Genomic DNA, 20,978 nt, shown 5'->3' with positions numbered 1-20,978 from the left:
GTGAGTGATGGTCAGTTCAGATTTTACTTGGAATTAAATCTTTAAAAAAATGGAACTAGAGCTTTGATATTTGCTAAATACATTACTGCAATTTGTTCTCTATGTCAAATGTTTTACAGCAGGTAATCCACAACTCCTTGATCCCTTGCCTCTACTTTCCTAAATATTTACTGAAAGTTTTATGATTGTCTGCCATAATAAAGGATTTCTGCATGTGTCACTGAGCAGTAGGAGGCGCAAGGCTTAACAACAGAGAAATTTTTCTCAATGTACAGTTGGCATCATAGGAAATGAGAAAAGTGACTTATGCAGACAGCTGACATCTCCTGGAGGTAGTAGGTACTGTAGTATTTTTTCATGAATGAATCACTGATTCGTTGGGTCAGAGTGATTCATTCATGAAAAAAATACTACCTACTGCCTCTAGGAGATTCAGATACAGTATTATATCATTTAGTATAATGCCAATCAGGGTTGGGACCCCCCACACTTTTTTTTTACCCCAAAACACTGGGATTTTTTTAAAAGACCAATTTTTTGCATGCTATTATGTTGGTTTTCATAAATTTAAAGTAAAACTAGATTAAACTTTTACAGTGTGGAATTCTGTTCCAACTGGCAGGTACCAGTACAGTATCATTTTCATTGCCCCAAAATACAAGAAAACCCTGTACATTTACAGTACATATTTTGTTTTGTATTTTTCTAATAAATTATAATTTATTTAAAGGACTTATGATTTGTTCTTTTATAGAGTTTTATATTTTCCTTTCTTAAAATAAATATTGTCATGCCACAGAAAATTATATTATATAGCTGACAATTTTTATTAATGATAATACAGTAAACCCTTGCTTTACGCGGTTTCACTTTACGCGTTTCCACGTTTACGCGGTACCCTGCCAAACACGGAATGCTCACTTTCCGCGGTGTGTGTACCCTTTTACGTGGAGAGCGGCTGGCGGTCCTCTCGCGCCGCGCCATTTTTGGATCCAAACCTCCCGCCATCCGCCATGTTGTGTAAGCGGCGCGAGTAGGTTGCGCAGTGTATGTCTTTGTTGCGTTATCGGTGACGTCATATGACGTATCGGACTGTGATTGGACAAAGCATCCTTACCTCCCTTCCCGCTAGCTGTGATTGGTTTAATGTAGTACTATGACGTGCCCCGCCGCGGGAGCGTTCAAGCCCCTTGATCTACCCGCGTCAGTTACACCCCTCCCGGCTACACCGTGTAGTATATTGGTATCCATTGTTCCATAAGAATGGCTTCCACCGGACCACCACCACAAAGAAACCTTGCATTACCTGGACCCAGCCGCCCTAAGCCAAAGAAGACACGACGTTCCTTTAGCTACGAAATTAAATATAAGATCATACAAGAGTTGGAGATAGGAACAAGACAGGTTGATCTTGCGCGCCAGCATGGTGTTAACGAGTATACGATCAGGACAATTAAGAAGGATGCGGCCAAGATAAAGGAGCACATGAACATCACAAAGTCTACAGGTGCTTCTATGATCAAGTATTTCCACAACCAGGTGCTTCTCAAGACGGAAAAATTACTTGTGAGCTACTTGGTTCGTCAGGCGCGACGTAACATGGCGGTGGACACACGCTCAGTTAAGGAGTACGCACGTGAACTGTATGCTGCAGTGTCACGAAAGATGGGAATTGCAGAGCCCAAACCCTTTAGTGCTTCCTCTGGGTGGTTACAGAGGTTTAAGAAGAGGCACAAGATCACCAATATCAACATTGGTGGTGAAGAAGCTAGTGCTGACCGTGTTGCGGCTAGGGAATTTCCTCCGTTTTTACGTGAGATTATGGAGGAAGGACAGTACACCGACGACCAGGTGTTTAACATGGACGAATCTGGTCTTTTTTGGAAAAAGCTACCTTCCAAGACCTTCGTTGTGAAGAATGCCAACAAGTGTCGGGGCCGGAAGTTGCAGAAGGAGCGCATCACCGTCCTGTTTATCACCAATGCCTCCGGTACCTGTAAGCTCAAGTTATCGGTGATCCACACAGCACGCAAGCCGCACGCCTACAAGAGCATGGACATGACCAAGCTAAATGTCCACTGGCTGACCGCACGTAAGGCGTGGATTTTCTCTACACTGTCCCTCTCCTGGTTTGATGACTTTCGTTCCCAATGTGAAGAAATTCTGTGAGCAACAGAATGTTCCATTCAAGATTTTGTTGCTGCTTGACAACGCACCAGGACACTCGCCCCTACTGTTAGATCGTCACCCCAACGTAAAAGTGGTCTTCCTTCCTCCCAACACTACGTCTATAATACAGCCCATGGACCAAGAATTGATCTGTAATGTAAAAGCTGTATTCTCTGCCTAGAAATTCAAGCTCCTGAACGACTACACCAACATCAAGGAAGAGTTGCGTAACCTGAGTGACACCAACACCGATAGCAAGAGCGAAGACGACGAGGATCAACAGTTGGCAGAGCAAGAAGTACTTGTGAGACAATTTTGGAGAACATTCAACGTCAAGAAAGCTGTGGACTTCTTGGTGGAGGCATGGGATCAGCTGTCTGTAGCAACTGTTCGTCACACATTGAGACGTGTTTTAAGGTATTCCGGGTGTTAGGCAGAGTAAATCTGTGACTGGTGAGGTTCAGACTGTTGCAGTAGCAGTGGACCTTGCCAGAGAAGCTGCGCAGAGTGTTACAGCTGCAGGCTTCTCCGAGACCACCAACGACGACATCCTGGAGGTGATAAGGGATTCTGATGTGACTACCGACGAGATGGTAGATGATGATGACGTCAGCGAAGAGGCAGGTGGTGCGTCATCCCAAGAAGAACGCCAGTTATCCCATAGTAATATAATGGGTGCCATCGAGTGTATTGAGAAAGTCAAGCTCCTCCTTTCCGACGACCCTGACGCTAACAGGTATGAAATCTTCACTACCCAGCTGTTGCAGACTATGGAGCCCTACATCAAGGTTTATCACGACAACATAAACACCAGCCGTCAGCAAAGCATAACTGAGTTCTTCGCCCGCAACCCACCACAGCCAGCCCAAGCCAGTGATAGTGACAGAGACATTGATGATGACTTTGAGGGATTTGTCAGGGAGGCACTAGTAAGTGTGGATGACAGCGATGAAGACTCACCTGAGGGCCAGTAGCCTGCCCTCTGCCTCGGAACCAGCCTCCATTTCCCTACGCCGACCCATCTCTTCTACTAACGTAAGTGTTAACCCCAACCTTGTTTTTTTCTAACCTGACCTTCAGTATATTTTTCTCTTATTGATTGTTCCCTTTTATATTATGTGTGTGTGAATACCATCATAAAGTTTAGATGTTATTTTTAGTAAAACGTACGTATTGTGTCGGGAAAAAGTGGAGTTTGGGGGTCGGCCCGGTCTCTATTTCAATTAATCCCATATGTTATGTTGTTCACTTTACGCGTTTCTCACTTTACGCGGGCTGCCGTGGGTTAAATTAACCGCGTAAAGTGAGGGTTTACTGTACAAGGTTTGTATCTTTATAAACAATCTCTATTACATGTTAAAAGAAAGGTGACAGACCACACTAAATTACTAAAAAGGTCTAGAACAATGCCAGTTGTGAAAAACAGAGTAGGAGCTGAACATACTGTATTTGACACAGCAGGAGGTAGGAGTAGGGCCGGTAGGATTATTAAAATACTTGGGAATTAATTTTTGTTTGGGAACAGCACTTCAAGATGTAGTGTTAAGAAGTTAACCTTATTATGAAGGGCAGTACTGCAAGTTGTATCTACTATATATGCTTGGTCATGGCTTTAAAATTGAATAATAACAGTCCTTTTAGTATGAGTGGTGATGGAAATATAAATAACAATAAAAAACTTTTGTGTTTGGTTTGAATCAGGCAACCCTGATGCCAGCTGTACCTGTTTCTGATACTGTATTGTTTGCTTTTTGTAAATGGCAGTTAATTATTTAGCTACATTTACTTATTTTAAGTGAATGTCTTGGAAATGAATATTGGCTGTTTGGTAATATATTATTTAAATTTTTTCCAATTTATGAATCAGGAATCTAAACTTGTATATGATTACAGCATTTTGTGAATGCATTGATGTGAATAATTGTATTTCTCTCACAGATACCCAGAGACGTGACAAGTATACCTTCTAGTGTTCATGGTGATCAAACAGGGACGACCGTGGAAATCATCTTTTTGGCAACGCCAGTTATCTAATTGTCACAGGTGAGTTAAAATATAATTATATATTTAATTAATTAGTGACAATGCAGACAAGTAATCACCCCAGCCTTTCCCTTTGTTTATGTCAACAAAAGTCAACAATTAAGTTTTCCAGTTCACCAATATTTCTTCTGTAGAATTCCTCACAACTTGACCCAGGATTCATAGACTCCCTTTACAGTGTAAAGTTTACACCATGACTTGTGGATATTGCTTTTCAAAAGATTGATAGATAGAGATACTGTACCACCGTCTCTCTGATTAAAATCGACAGGGCTGGCCCTAGCCTTTTGGAGGCCCTTAACTGACTTTCTTTTGGGACTCCCTTCACCCTTCAAACTCACCCCTAAATCACAAGCTCTAGGTCGACCTGGGGTCATGCATCTGAAGGATACGACTATTTTGATGCCATGTCATCTTAGCACTTAGGGCAGTATTGCTCTGCCCAGATTTCCAGATGAGAATTATCATATCGGTCCCCTCAAATTAAGATTTTTGTAATAAAATTATCTTAGTTATTATTATGTAATAATATTTTCTCAAGTTGCTAAATACCTTCATTTTATTTACATGAGCATGGCCCAGGAGAGTTGCCAAACAATAAACGTATATCCCTGAAAATCTACATCAACAGGCACTCGTACCTGCATTTTTCAGTTTCAGCTAGTACTGTATTAGTGGCTGGTTTTCCAGGGCTAGTGACAGGAGTTTCATCTGCCGGCAGCTAATTTCTCCAGAACGATGTGTTGGTCTTGAAATTGCAGCTACCGGCAATTTTCCGGAGTCAAAACAGAACTACTATTGTATTTTATTAAAAGTTAAAAGAAATTGTGTATAGATACAGTCCCCTTCACTCGTGAGATTACAGGGGCTCCTCATATAAACATTCCACAAATCATTACCTTTGGGATATTTGTTTTAATAGTTTTAATTTGATTCCATAGTATGTTTACTATTGCTGGTTTTCTTCTGTCGAATGTAAACAAACACAGGGCTGCCACACTACACAAAACCTGAGAAGCAACCTGGAAATTGGTCAAAATTTTTGTGATGCTATTTGGCAGCAGGGTCTACCAGTGGACAATACATTATGCTTTCAATATCTTTCCAGGCAGTAGTCCCCACTGTTTGATCTTACTGCACTTCTTAAAAATTGAGTTAAACCACTTAAGCTAGTGCTAGCCAAAAGCAAAGAATACTGGTACAAGTGGCAATGTGGTGCCATCCTGAACAAATCTAAGTGATCCTATTAGGATCACTCTAATGGGAATGATAAAAAAAATTTCGAAGCAGTATAAGGGGGTCCCCGGGTTATGAACGGGTTCCTTTCAAGAGGATGTTCTTAAGTGGGATTTGTACACAAGTCGGAACACATGCTATGTGCATACCGTACTTACAGAACGATATTTAAAATCCCACTAGACCTATATCATAGCCTAAGTCTTTATATACATCTAAAATCACTTAATTTAAGACTAAAGAAGAAATAGAATTACAAAATACAGTAAGTGAAAGTAAAAAATAAGTCATCAGGTAAATAAAATACAGACACTGTAAATTTCAAGTTTAACCCTGTTCGTGTCGACGGGTGTTCGTAAGTCGGACGTTCGTACGTTGGAGACCCCGTGTATCCCAAAGTCTAGAAGATTATGGAAATAACTTATTAGGCAATGGGAAAGCTATTTTTAGTGATAAAGGTATATAAAATAAAAGTAGTCAACAATTAGGTGGTAAGAGCCATATTTGGTCGGGAGGAATGTGATGTGTTTCCCTCACTTGTATTTTCCATGAAGTGATTATAAATGGACTCATGAGAAATGTGGTCCTAGATTATCCACATATGATCATGTTTTATCACAGCAAAGCATGTTGACAGGACTTTAGATAATCCAGCAAATTCTTTATTTAGGGTTTAGAAATTATTTTCAAGTGGAGTTTAAATGAGCTAGGGTCATTCCCTTTATGGGATTGTTTGCATTGGTGGAAAATTAGGAACTTCCAACTTATCTTACTCTTATTTCACAAGAAGTTGCATGTGGAGTGGATGCCTTCTCCATGAGTTGTGATGGTTTGGAGAAAATAAATTTGTTTTCCTCCTGTTTTCCATATCCATTATAGATTGGGAACTTCATTCTTTTCATGAAATTACAGTCGTAATAGCTGTCATTTGTCAGATGAAGATTTGATATCCTCTTCTACTTCAGCATTACCTGAAGCCTCTTCCTTTCCCTTTTCTGATTTTATATCAGAAATTGGTTAGGGATTACACTATTCTATCTTCATCATCTGTTTCATAATTTCTCATTTGGATATTGTGGGGATTCTGTTAGTTGTAATATGGTGCCAGTTAGTGTCTGTGAGATGGATTTTGGTGGTGGTATAGGAATGAATGGTATATGCCTGTGATTGTGGATTCTTCCATGTTTTGTCGGCTTATATGATATGCACATGATTCAGGCACTAGAGGTGGCTTGTCTCTAATTAGATTTTGATCCAATTTTGTTTAAAGGACTTTAACTACTAATGACTTGACATAAGGTTTAAGAATGACAAAACAGAGAGAGTTAGAGAGTACTGTATATAAGTATTCCCAATATATATGGATTTTATATAATGGGAAATAAAAGTTCATTCTACCATGGGGGCTTGTCTGATTGATCCTGGAACTTTAGGTGGTATTGTATCTCCTACTCCCTCTTGTTTAGATGGCTTTGAATTTCGAGAACCACTTGAAGGGCATAACCCAGAAATATTTGGATTTAATTTTATTTTCCCAGAATACATAGCCAGGTCGCTCAGAGTCCCTTGCTCCTCCAGAGTTTAGTGGGTTATGCAGCTAGAAACTGAAACAAATTGTGTATTTGTACCAAACAATATTGCATAAATATTTCTGGCTTGATGTGTGCCTATTGGCGAGGCATGATGACCATAAGGCCTTCTGTCTCTTGTGGATGACTTTTGCTCCTGATCCCCCATTTTAATGTGAGTGAAGGTGGGGTTAACAACATATCATCTCAGGTTACTGATTAGAGGATTTTAACTCCCCAGATGTATGCTTACATTGTACAGGGGTTGCATGTATATGGACTCTACCAGAAAAAGTTTCAGGAGCAGCTTAGTTAGTTTTATCCCTAAAATCACTTCCTGAAGTAATTCAGTGCAAATTCGAGGTTTAATCAGTAACTAGTTTTCATCATCTTGCATGGAATTGACCTTCTCAGCACAAACGTGGATGCATGTGAGATTACAATTCCCCAATGATTTTCATAATCCAATATATTCAGCCTCTGTTGTGGTTCCATTATATGCAGTCCTTATATCAATTATCCCTTCTCAAAGGTATCCTTGGACAGTTCAGCCAATTTTTTGATGACTTTCTCTACCAGGTTCTTTAAAAACTCTGCTGTTGTACCATCCACACATTCAATTGTTTTCTTCTTCATGATGCTTTGATGTTTCTCAGTAGACATGCTCCTGTGATGTCAATCCCAACTTTGGATTATTGTTCAAGAAATATAAGATTTTAGTGGTCAATTGGAAAAATATTTTTTACAAGTGTTGACTAACTAGATGTGAAATTCATTAACAGTTTTCATTCGTGATATAATTATCTTTTTACCTTTTTTTCAGAGTTAAGCATGACAGCAGGTGCCACATGACTGAGGAGGGTGACAAGACGTTGACACCATGTCGATGATTGCAGGCCACAGGCAAAACAGTACCCACTCCACAAGGAAAAAGGTTCAAGTATGTGTAATATTCATTCTGTAATGGCAAAGAAGACTTGAGCTGATGTAATACTGTATACTGTTCAAACTGGATATTTTTGGCTCATGCAGATGTTTGGGTGAGTGACAGGAATTATTGTTTAAGATGTTTAAGTACCCACATCTGATATAATTATTTAACAAAAGTTCTGCAGTACTGTAATGGCTCTTGTTAACCATTATTGGAGTGAATGCTGCACAACACCTGAGGTTATGTATAAGGAGGAGTTAGTAGATTTCATATTGTCAAGGGGTTTACTGCAATAGTTATTGCACCTTGTGGTATAAAAACATTTTGGCTATTCACATCAATATCCCAAAGTCTGTTAAGAATATTCATTTAAAACATTTATGGAGTATTACACTAAGCAAAAAAGATTTAAAAAGTCCTTCACCAGAAGTATGTCATTCAAAGGAGAATACAGTTTTACAATTGCCTTAGTTGATCCTACTGGGAAGTGTTACTTTTGGTACTTATCTTAAAAATTAAGCAAATCTTAATAAACACTTTTTCTGTCATTAAGACATGGATTCATCTGGTAGGTATGATAGAAACAAGGACTAGAACACTTCGTCACTGGTTCACTTGAGTTATTTGTTCCCATTATTTTGTAAAACAAATTTAGAAGAGATCTGTGTTTGATTTTTTCTCAGCCAAGAGTTTTAGATTTAACCTTCAGAAAACATTTCTAAATAGTTATGGATACAAGAGAGCTTAAGAGTTTGACAGCCTTTAAAACCCCATCCTATAAATAAGAGCAATATCTCTGGAACAGTTGGTGGCACTTCTGGGAATGAGAGATCCGTTAACGAGGCGACACTTTCAAAGCTGGAAAAAATCCCTTATCCCCGGAATTTATTGGATACCCGGAAAATTTTCTCAGAAGTTCCAGGAATTGCATATTATGTCATATCTCGAACCCGGAAAGTTATCCCCCATCCCCAGAATTTTTCCGGGTATCGGAATTTTCCAGAATGATGCATTACTGTATTTTGTCTCTTACAGTCAGGAAAAAACCCCATCCCCAGGTTTTTCCAGGTACCAGAAAAATTTTATTGTAATTTCCAGAAAATGCCCCTGATTTTCATCTCTCAAACACCCCCCAAAAAATTTCCCATCCGTGTAATTTTCTGGATACCGGGAAAATTTTATCAGAAATTTCCAGAAAATGTACCCCCATGGAAAATCGTTCCCAAAGCCGTAATTTTCTGGAAAATTTCGGCTTTGGGAACGATTTTCCGAGGAAATTTAAATTCCGCCTATTGGAGAGTTTTGGTTAAAAGGGATTCTGGCTGACAGAGATATTACTTTACATTAAAAAAAATGCATTTGATTAAATTATATAATGTTGGATTTGGTCACAATAAGCTTTTACCCTTTTTTTTTTTGCAGATTTCTTACGTTATTCGGGATGAAGTGGAGAAATTCCATCGATCGTCCGTCAATTCCCTACAGTATGACCCATACCTCCAACGACTGTATTCAGCGGGTCGTGACTCTATCATACGGATATGGAATTGCAAAAACCAGAAAGACCCATACATCCAGTCTATGGAACATCATACAGATTGGGTCAATGACATTGTGCTTTGTTGTGGGGGGAAAAATTGTAAGTTGTCCTATATTAATGTGATTTTTGTCTTGTTACTTCCTTTTTAATATTATTTTTTGTGAGAAATCATCACATGGGGTTAAGATTACATATCTAAGCCTCTTCAGTGAGGTACAGTCTCGTTCAAGATTCTTCGAACACTGCTGGAGACACCTGACAACTCAAGGTCGTTTGTTTACTTTAGTATGTAGTAAAAATTATGAATGAATGTAAAAGGTTATCGTTGATTGGTTACTTAGTTCCGTGTTGCTTAATTAATGGTTGGGCTTTGTTGTTTCGTATTATATTATACTACGTACTATACAGTAAACAAATGGCCTTGAGTTGCTAGCTGTCTCCAGCAGTCTTCGAAGAATCTTGAACGAGACTGTACATGCATACAAGGATTTAAGTGAAACAAGGAGTTGTTTAACATATACTACAGTGTTAAAGTGTTCCAGAATTCCTAATCTGATAATTGTGTGGATTTGGACCAACATTTCAAAAATTGTCTTAAAGAAGTTATAATACTGTGGTACAAACTTATATTTTACTCTGGGCTTGTCAGTGCTATCTATACCATTCAGATTATATTGTAAATGCCATAGCAGAACATATCTTTTACAGTCTTAAGAATGAGTGAAAGTGAATCCCATAGGCTTGAATGCCCATTAGGGACAGTGTGGATACAGCATACTGTAACTAAGCCTTCGGTACACAAGGAGGCAGCATGGCCAATACTGGTCTCGACCACATTCATTTCCCCAAGTTGGAAACTTAGGTACCGATATACAGTTGGGTGAACTGGGAGTGCCCACGAATCGAACCACCGACCCCTGGAACATGAGGCGAGCGCTGCATCCACTTGTCCGCTGCGCTTTTCAAAGTATGAATAAATAATGGCAAATGAGAAAATGTGTTTGTAGGAGGAAAATTTTTAAAAGCCCAGATTATACATTACAATCTCTAAAAGAGTCAGAGTCTTATGTAGTATGCAAAGTCCCACAGGCTCATTACTCTCATTCACTCACTTCATCTTATACCTACAAGACATTACTTCTCCTTCCCGTATACTTTAGTACAGTACTAATACATACAGGTTAAGCAAGACCATTTTAACCAAGCATTACCATAACTTCAAACATACAATATACAATAGTTCGTCAATAGTGTGATTTAATACTGCTCTTGATATATAACAAGTACCCTGTATTGCTCTCATTTTTTGCTATTGCATGTTGTGACCCTGGAAAAATTAAATTGTAGTAAATAGACCACAGCATTTACATTGTACAATACAGTCCATGAAGCAGTGACAGCATGCCCTTAAAATTCGCGGGGGTTAGGCTCTCAAAATGGCCGTGAATAGCCAAATCCGCGAATAACATTGCTGACCAGGGGGTAAAAGAAATTACTGTCTCTAGAACGAATGGCTCCCTGTCCTGACCGCGAAAATGCCAGCAACTTTAAAACTACCCTTAGACATTCTTGGGTACATCCAGGGTGTCATCCGCGAATTGTCAGGGCATGCTGTACTCAGATTACCTCAAGGCCAAACACTGAAATACAGCTTTTGGTGCTGGCATAAAGCATCCTTCAATATTCATACACAGGGAAAATGGAATCACCCATTGAGAGTGTTAGTGCAGGTGTTGGTTCTTTACTTAAAATGCATATGGTTCTGATGAGGTCTCATTTATTTATATTGTATATATATACAATATTTCTTTATTATTTATAGTCAGTCATATATATTTTTCTTTTTCAGTAATATCAGCAAGTTCAGACACTACTGTTAAAGTATGGAATGCTCATAAGGTATGTCTAAATTTCTATAGTATAGTCATCTTTATTTTACTTATCTATATCTCTGATACATTTTTCCTTGTTAAATTATCTTTTGAGAAACTGCCGTAACAGTAATGTATCTCGTGTTTTAACTCTCTAGGAATTGCCTGTCACTCGCTCTGTTTGGAGACTGCAGAATGACCAGAAATCGCTGAGAAGATATTTTTTCCCCGAGCGCTATTTATAGCTAAGATATTGTTAAATATTTATTTAAATGATGCCTTCCTATGTAAAAAAGACTGAGAAATCACATGAAACCCTAAAAAAATAAATACCTGTAAATAAAAGCCATTGTGGCAAGTATGTGAGAAGTGAGAGTTTACAGTTGATTCCTCTTTGTGCTGTACCCACATCATTGCATCAGTCAGTATAAAATGCTCATGGTAAGAAATAGTAAATCATGAGAAAGACAATGGTGTAATTAGAAAAAAATATATTGTAAAAAGTAATGGAGTTACAGAATAAAAGGTAGAAATAAATGGTGGTTAGGCGTGCAGTCGCCAAAATGTTTATGCACATTTGTTAGTTTTTTAGTCAAAATCTTTTGAAAGTAATTTTTTATGGCAGATTATTAGTGTTCACATACTAAGGAAGAGAAATAGACCAGTTGCAAAAACTGAAATTTGGACAATAATATCTCCACTTGCCACTTTCACGAGGTAGACCTTGGCATATGCATGACAATGGCGATATCATACGAATATGTCTCAAATAAGAACAATATATCCATTATAATTCACCTTACCCATATGCATGCCTCTACTGCACTACATTTCACTATCACTTATTATTTTTCCAAGCTCGGCATATATATTAAGACATGCTTTTGTGTGGTCTGTGCGACTGTATTATGAGTAGCCATTTCACCAATCTCATAATTTCACAAATATTTCACTTATTTCGTTATAAATACTGTATCTAATTTCTCATCACTTTATCACTTAATAAGAATAAATATCGAGGTTGTTAGAGATAAATATCTTGAGATAGTGGCGCAAACACCACGGTGGCCATTTTGAAATTGCGTCTGGGACCGACACACTCCATGCTTACTGAGGGAGAACCATTACTGGCATTTGTTCTCTGATACAGTGTGTTCTACTGCACATAGACAGGTTGCCACCTAGCCTTGAGACTTGGTTCCATGCAAGAGAATGGCGTGACAAAAGTGGTATTAAAATTTGAAATAATTCGACAAGAAAATTTTTGAGAAAAAAAAACACCATTACACCACTTATGAGTGTATGATCTCGAGTGTTAATATATCTGTCTCCCATGTTTCAACCCTTCCTTTTACTGTCATGAGACCTCTGCGAGACCTCTGCCTTATCATTTTCCCTTTCAGGATGCTGGTAACCTTCAGTCTTACCTCTTATCCTACTTTGGTATGCTCTCTTTTCAGTCTTTTTATCCATCACCATTTTTACATATCCAGAGTACATTCAGGGTATTTCTCCCATATTTTGGACCTTTTCAGTCATCCTATATCTATTGTATATGCTTCATTTTTTAGCACTCCATCACTAGCCAGACTGGGTGGGGGTACATAGCAATCAGGTATATACATATGTGTGTCTAAGTTTTATCTGTCTGTATGTATAAGATTATAAAATTATTTCATTCATCAGTTTACAAAGAAATTTATAAACTTGGTATAAATGGTGTAGGTATATAACAGTAATGGGTGATATATGTGTGTGTGTCAAATTGGTTCTGCTTTGATAAGTTTGCTCCTATTTTCATCATAGGTGTTTTGTACAATTAACATCCCTTTTCAATTGTCTCTTCGTTGTACAGGTGCAGTATGATTTTTCTTTTGTTAGATATAGTGTAGAAATGCACATCACATTGCATTGTTGAATACTGTACTCAGTTTTTAACAACTTTACATTATTGTGAACTAATTTTTAGCCCTGTGGATGACTACAGAATTTAACAGAAACACTCCAGTTTATGGCATGTTTCAAGAGCTATTTGTAAAAATGAGACAAGAAGGGTAGCACAAGCTTGTGGGATATCATCGTGGGAGAAGGAAATTGATATTTGTGTTGAGGTTTTGTGATTTAAAATTAAAAAAAAATAGATTTTGCTGGATAAATGGGGGGTGATAAGTGGAGTTTTGTATTTGAATGAGGTGCATCAAGTAACTCATGTACTGCATTGTCAAGCTTGTGGGTTCACTCCTGACCTTTCCAGAAATCCTTTTCTTTTAGAATTTTTATACTGTACTCTAGTTTCTCCCCCAGCTAAATAGTAACCTGATACAGTACATGTCATAAACAGGCTTCAGGTTCAGGCCTTCCACAGAACCCAGACCTGCCTTCCATCGCACTAAAGGAATATGTACAGTATTCATGTTGAAAGAGTAGTTTTTGTTGATTAATATACACTGTAGGTATTTCATCATATATTTTGCAGCAGTTGAATCTTGATTTTTTTTACAGGGTTTCTGTATGTCAACTCTCCGAACTCACAAAGATTATGTGAAAGCCTTGGCATATGCACGGGATCGTGAGCAAGTAGCATCTGCCGGGCTAGATAAAGCGATCTTTCTGTGGGATGTTCAAACTTTAACAGCCCTTACAGCCAGCAACAACACAGTTACAAGTAAGATCTATTACATGTTCTGTTAATTGTTAATGAAAACAATCTCTTTCTTTCCCTTTTTTCTCTCTTACTCCTTTTCCTTCTTTATTGTTCTCCTTTTCTCTCTCTTCCATAGAAGCTGAACATGGAGTTATTCACCCTCTCTTTAATAGCTAAGGCTTAAGCCTGCTCTAAACCTGTCACGGCTTAGCCAACAACACTGAAAACCAGTGGATGGCCATTGTACTGATGTGGAGTATGTAATGCTGTACTGATGTGGAGTATGTAATGCTGTACTGATGTGGAGTATGTAATGCTGTACTGATGTGGAGTATGTAATGCTGTACTGATGTGGAGTATGTTATGCTGTACTGATGTGGAGTATGTAATGCTGTACTGATGTGGAGTATGTAATGCTGTACTGATGTGGAGTATGTAATGCTGTACTGATGTGGAGTATGTAATGCTGTACTGATGTGGAGTATGTAATGCTGTACTGATGTGGGGTATGTAATGCTGTACTGATGTGGAGTATGTAATGCTGTACTGATGTGGAGTATGTAATGCTGTACTGATGTGGAGTATGTAATGCTGTACTGATGTGGAGTATGTAATGCTGTACTGATGTGGAGTATGTAATGCTGTACTGATGTGGAGTATGTAATGCTGTACTGATGTGGAGTATGTAATGCTGTACTGATGTGGAGTATGTAATGCTGTACTGATGTGGAGTATGTAATGCTGTACTGATGTGGAGTATGTAATGCTGTACTGATGTGGAGTATGTTATGCTGTGCTGATGTGGAGTATGTAATGCTGTACTGATGTGGAGTATGTAATGCTGTACTGATGTGGAGTATGTAATGCTGTGCTGATGTGGAGTATGTTATGCTGTGCTGATGTGGAGTATGTAATGCTGTACTGATGTGGAGTATGTTATGCTGTACAAGGATTATAATAAGGAATTAAACACACTCTTTTGTATTTCAGCTTCATCCTTAAATGGCAATAAGGATTCTATCTACAGTTTAGCCATGAATGCTCCTGGGACTGTCATTGTGAGTGGCAGCACAGAGAAGCAACTTAGAGTATGGGATCCTCGTACTGGTAACAAACTCATGAAGCTTAAAGGTAATGTTGTATTTTTTTTTTTGACTGTACAGATTAGTTTGAGTTTTTTATGCTTCTGATCTAATTGAAAATATGGAAGTTTTAATGTAAAAGGGATAATTATTGGAGTCTTAGCTGCCACCTACATGCATATTTTTTGTTAATGATTATAAATTTGTTTATTGAATATGTGATGTGTTTGTTAGATACTCTCCATAAGTTTACAGTCCTTTAAAAGTAAACATGTTGTAGTGAATAGATACTCTCCATAAGTTTACAGTCCTTTAAAAGTAAACATGTTGTAGTGAATGCAAAACATCTAGACCTCAAAATGAATTAATTCTAAATATTTTCATAAAATAATTGTACCAAAGTGAAAAATGGGGGATGTTAATACTAAAGGCCTTTGTGAGCACAGTACTGTACTGTATGCAGTCACTGTCCTTGACATGGTCTTTATGTAAACAGGGAAATAACAATTACAGTGATAATGAGGAAGGAATACTATTCTTGATCTAAAATGTTGATAAAGAGATTGACAGCCAACTAAATAATATTGATGCTTTGACACTCCTTAGAAAGGAACAATGTAGATGTATAAATTTGACTATAATCCTTTATTATAATCATATTTAAAAGAAAACTTTTATTCTTATGAAAATGTTTATTTTTAAACTTTATGAACAAATGTTTGATTAATTATCTTCCATACAGGTCACACAGACAACGTAAAAGCTTTGTTAGTTAATCGGGACGGTACTCAAGTCATATCAGGCAGCTCAGATGGTACAATTAGAGTGTGGTCACTAGGGCAGCAGCGATGCATCAAAACCATAAGGATCCACGAGGAGGGTGTTTGGGCTCTTCAGGTACTGCTGATTATAAAATTTCCAATCCTACCACATCATTATTCCTATGACAACACCACAGGATGACATCTTCACATAATGCACCCTATCTTCACCTATAAACCATGCACTAAATCTTCCATCATTTCCAACAGAAGGTGTGGTCTTTATTAAATCCTTTTGTAACGTATACCAATAGTAGTTATTCTCAGACACCATACATCCACTGTATATCTCAAAATCTTCTTGTATTAGTTCTCTTATATATTATAAATGAGGGGTGTTAAAGCTCAGATAGTAACACTCTGAACTCGTTCTCACATGACACACGTTATATATTGTATCATGGCCAGGCAGGAATGGTGGGGTTTAATGCTCTTCTTTATATGCAGAGCTGGCCACTGATCATATCCAGGCCCTGTGCTAAAGTTAATGGTCCTCACTTGGGGATGGCCTAAAGGATGTTAAATTTTCATTTGAATTTTTAATGGGAAGGTACATGCCATATTTTTTGGCATATAGAATAAATAGTAATTTATTTAAAAACATTCAATTTATAATTGAAACCCTTAATGAATCAATGGATGGGCAATGAGCACATCTTCTTTTTGCATCTTTGTCATTCAGCATCATTTTACTGATGATTATTTTTAAAGAGTGTACAGTACAGGGTAATTTGGGCACACACCCATATTGTAACCCTGTTAGCATAAGAGTGAGTAGAGTTTAGGGTTAAAGTGAAATTCATGTGTGGATTTTTAATTGGATTTCAAATATTCAGGATTTTATGGTATTTTATCTAGTTTTTTACTTCCTCTCTTTTATTGTAATCTCCACTGTTTTACATCAGTTCTTTTATAATATAATATAATGGTTTTACTGTCCAGACAGGCGGGTAATCTTTGTTTATCTCGGAGTTGAGACTGCCCTGTTAGCTAATAGGGCACTTGGAAGTCGTCCATATAATGTACAACCATAAAGCTTGCTTCAAATTTGCCTGATGGCAATGGAACTCCATACCGTCAACTAATCATGGCTAACTCATGCAAGTGTGTGGGAAATGGCTGTAAAATAGTAATAATGATAGTGCTATTGTGGAGTGTGGCATATTAGTAGATACAGTGCTCTTTTTTGTCGTAAGGGTTGTGGTTTGATGCTGTAAATGGGTACCTATGGGAACTTTGCAAGGTGGGGAAGTGGTGGTGGTCAAGTACGGTGCTGGCCACACTACCTTCTTGGGTTTCAAAGACTCGGTGTACAGTGTGCTGTATCCAAATTGTCCCTAATGGTTAATCATGCCTATGGAACCCACTTTCACATTCATTGTCCTTTTGTAATTTTTTCAAGGATTTATGTGATGTGCTTTTTCTTTAAGAAAAAGCTTTTTGTAATGTATATTATTAGTTATGCTGTATTGTATATTTCAACCCTTAAGGTACTAGCGGAAACATAGTTTCCTGGCTCTTGCATGGTGCTAACTGGAACAAGTTTTCCCAGCGAGAGATGTTAACCCCTTCTCTACTGCGCGCTCCCTTCACCGTTTTTTCTATGTTAATTATTTATGTATCTACAAATCACAAAAACTCAACAAAACGTAGTTTCCATGAAGAAAATATTAATCAAATTATGTAGTGTATTGTATGATTTCATATACATTGTACTAAAATGTTCATAGCTGGGTAGTGGATAAGTATGCAAGTGTGAAAATTATTAGCATGTTTACTTTACTTATCTTGTGAGTGATGTTAAGTTCTTGTAAAAAAATAAATGGCCTTGTGGTCTGACTTAAGGACAACTCAGGTAGTGAGTACAGGGGACCCCCCAATTTCGCGGATTTTTACTACGTGGTTCTCGGTTATTCGTGGATTACACCCTGGATGTACCCAAGAATGTCTGTGGGTAGTTTTAAAGTTTCTGGCATTTTTGTGGCACGGATTTGAGGGTAGACTGTCACATTTTTAATAAATTTGTTTCTGATTATTTGTGAGGATTTTCCAATTATTATTTATTTGCATGTGTTTTGTGTATGTGTGACACACACACACACGTACAGTAGAACGTCGATTTAAATCGATTCAATTTAAGATTATTAATTTAGAGCGAATCTTTCCTATTTTGAGTGAGTCAATCTGGCGCATCATATTTAAAATTTTGCGCCTAATGTTTCTCTGGGCACGCTACACTGTCCTAAGGGCAAAGCTGTACTGTACATGTAGTACTCAAAATAATGTACTAAATGATTAATAAAATTTTTGTCTAGTGCGAACTATAGCATACAGGTAGTTCTGCTATAACGCGATAATTGTGTTCTTGTAAAATATCGTGTTATAGAAAATCGCGTAATAGAAATAACAGGGCTTATGGAGAAAATAGGGTTAGGTGCAGATTACTCGAAATCGAAAAAATTTAGTATTTAGCCTAACACAAAGGATAGCACAGTCTAAATAAATGTTACATTCATATCTAATAATGAAATCATACAGTAAATTTAACACTTTACCTTGAAAAAATATGAATGTAACTTGATGGGGGAGAAGGGTGATTTTGAGGTTGATAACATTGAGCTTCTCTTCAAGTGTTATATCCTTTCCTTTACGATAATCACCGGGAATTCTATCATCAGAGCGCTTTTTGGAGATATTCTTCTTTACCATATTCACAGTTAATACCACAAAATTGGAGAAATAGTAAGCAAAAATCGCGTTATAGCAAACAAGCGTTATAGCAGAACTCCCTGTATTTATATTCAAATTAATCACTATCTTATAAGAATTCCAGCAATGTAAATTTTATTCTCCCTGTTCACTTCTGTGGCATTTTATAAGCAAAAAACATAAACTCAAGCTAAAGGACACAAATAAATACTTCATTAGACCTTTAGTGCCAACTGTCACTTCCTTCCCTCCCTCCCTCCCTCCCTCCCCATCTTCCCAGCCAGGGTTTGGTGTTTTAGGCTTAAAGTTTTCATCTTATATAATGTCACAGACTAAAGTTAGGAGAATATAATTTGTATTGCACGAATCCTTGCAAGACAGCAAATAATTTGAATATAAACGGTATATATTTTGCACAAGAGATAAAAATTTTTGCTCTGTAATAAAATTCTTAAATTAGAACTAATATTTGTATGTCTAATGCGAGCTATAGCATGTTTATATTCAAATTAGTCACTATCTTATAAAAAATTCCTACAATGTTAATTATATTCTCCCATGTCAGTTCAGTGACATTTTATAAGAGAAAAACTTAGTCACTCTTAAGGACAGAGAAATAAATAAGCACTAGACCTTGGCATCAACTGTCAAACATTTCACCTCACCTCCACCCCCCTCCCCAATCATCCAAGTCAGTAAACAGACCATTTTGCATCCCTTAATTTTAGCTGTTTTGATTTATGATTGGTTTAACATAATACTTTACTTTTTACTTTTATTCTCTTCAAAAAACAATGTTTTGTTTATTCTAGGAGATGGGCTGAGGTTCATCTGGTTAGACTCTCAGTTTTTTTTAGTATTTTGTGTTTCTCTCAAGTACCAAACTAAATTAGTCCATTGAAACAACACTTCGATTTAGTGCAAATTTGGTTTAAAGTGACCTCTCTTGGAACTTATCTCGTGTTAGTGTTGTGTCTACTTTCTACTGTACAATACTACAGGAAAAAAAATAATTGTCCTAAGGGCAAACACATAAAGGGAATATACATTTCTTTATACACAAGTGAAAATGTAACCCCCACTCCATCTGCAAATGTTATTTACGGATTTGGTGATTCGCAGCCATTTTGAGAACCTAACCCCGCAAATTTGGGGGGCCCCCTGTAGATATATTTATTTCTATTTCCTAGTTGCAGTTTCTGAGTATGAATTATTTTTTTTTCTTATTTGAATTACACATATATACACCATTAATCCAATTTTTGCTCTTGATTTTTAATGAATGTAAAGGAAATTCTTCGCTTGCTACTGGCTATGATAAGCATGGTAATGTTCAGGGGAGCATAAACCAGGCTGATCCTTGCAGGTAGGGCATTACTTCCTAGAACCGAAGAAAGCGTAAAATTTGCATATAAAGTACTGTATGTTACAACCCATGGCAGGCTCAGTAAAAACAGGCAGTCATTGGCAGAGAATGGATCCACTCTAGTAGTCAGATAGTTGTGGTAGTTGTTCAACCCCATGCAGTTACTCATGGGGTTGAACGTAATGAATGCATACATATCTTCTACTGTCACATCTACCCATTTTCTACCCATGAAATCTGTGGGTTGCACATGGTGTCATAACGAAAATGGTAAACAGCACAAGTATTAGTCCACACACACAATGCAGAAATTATGTTTTTTCTCTTAAAAAGCTCAAAACAGTCAAGAGCAGTCCTAGGATGTTTCTGATGGGCAATAATACCTGGATGCATATCATTAAATTTCTGATCACATTTATTATTGATGTCTGGTCTTTTATCTTCAAATGGGTTTGATATGAGTGAGAAACGAGGAAAGGAGGTGGAGAGCTCTGGGGAGGGATGTGGTGAACCACTGCTGACTGTTTGCATAGCAGAGGTGCTTCCATTGCTGTCACTACAACAGTACAACAGTCTTCACTAGTATCTATGTCTTTTTCAAGATCATAATCACTCTCATGTTCCTCTAATAAAAAGTCAAGTGAATGATTATCATCACTTTCTGAATAATTTGCAAACTCAAGGTCACTGTCAGTGGTGTCTAGTGACGCTATGTCTATGGAGAATAAAGTACCTGTTTTCCCAACCACGCAAAAGACAAGAGAATACTGGTCACGAGCATTGCAATGCATCAATTACATATTCAAACATCTAAGGGATTATTATAAAAAAAAAAAATTATGATTAGTTGAGGAGGCAGCATGAAAAATGGATGCAGGTAGTCATTGGCTGATTTTCATGACATTTTACTACATCAGTACTTTCCCAAGACTTTGTTAACATACAGTCAGTTCTGCTATAACGCGATAGTTGTGTTCTTGTAAAATATCGTGTTATAG

At 37.5% G+C, this 20,978-nt stretch overlaps 1 protein-coding gene across 2 annotated transcripts in view; it reads left to right on the top strand.

Annotated features, from left to right (window-relative positions):
* Positions 1-20,978, top strand: part of LOC121872317 (WD repeat-containing protein 48-like) — a 50,278-nt gene that overhangs the window by 2,463 nt on the left and 26,837 nt on the right. For both annotated transcript variants that reach the window (XM_042375028.1, XM_042375029.1), the window contains 7 exons: positions 4,108-4,212; positions 7,840-7,956; positions 9,370-9,586; positions 11,337-11,386; positions 13,861-14,023; positions 14,993-15,133; positions 15,827-15,981. In XM_042375028.1, the coding sequence (XP_042230962.1) occupies positions 7,897-7,956; positions 9,370-9,586; positions 11,337-11,386; positions 13,861-14,023; positions 14,993-15,133; positions 15,827-15,981 (786 nt within the window). In that variant the 5' untranslated portion in view covers positions 4,108-4,212; positions 7,840-7,896. The remainder of the gene's footprint in view (positions 1-4,107; positions 4,213-7,839; positions 7,957-9,369; positions 9,587-11,336; positions 11,387-13,860; positions 14,024-14,992; positions 15,134-15,826; positions 15,982-20,978) is intronic.

This window comes from Homarus americanus, unplaced genomic scaffold, assembly GCF_018991925.1.
Source record: "Homarus americanus isolate GMGI-L3 unplaced genomic scaffold, GMGI_Hamer_2.0 scaffold5589, whole genome shotgun sequence".
NCBI lineage: Eukaryota > Metazoa > Arthropoda > Malacostraca > Decapoda > Nephropidae > Homarus > Homarus americanus.
The sequence above is the reverse complement of the archived record's forward strand: the minus strand, read 5'-3'. Positions and strand labels throughout refer to the sequence as shown.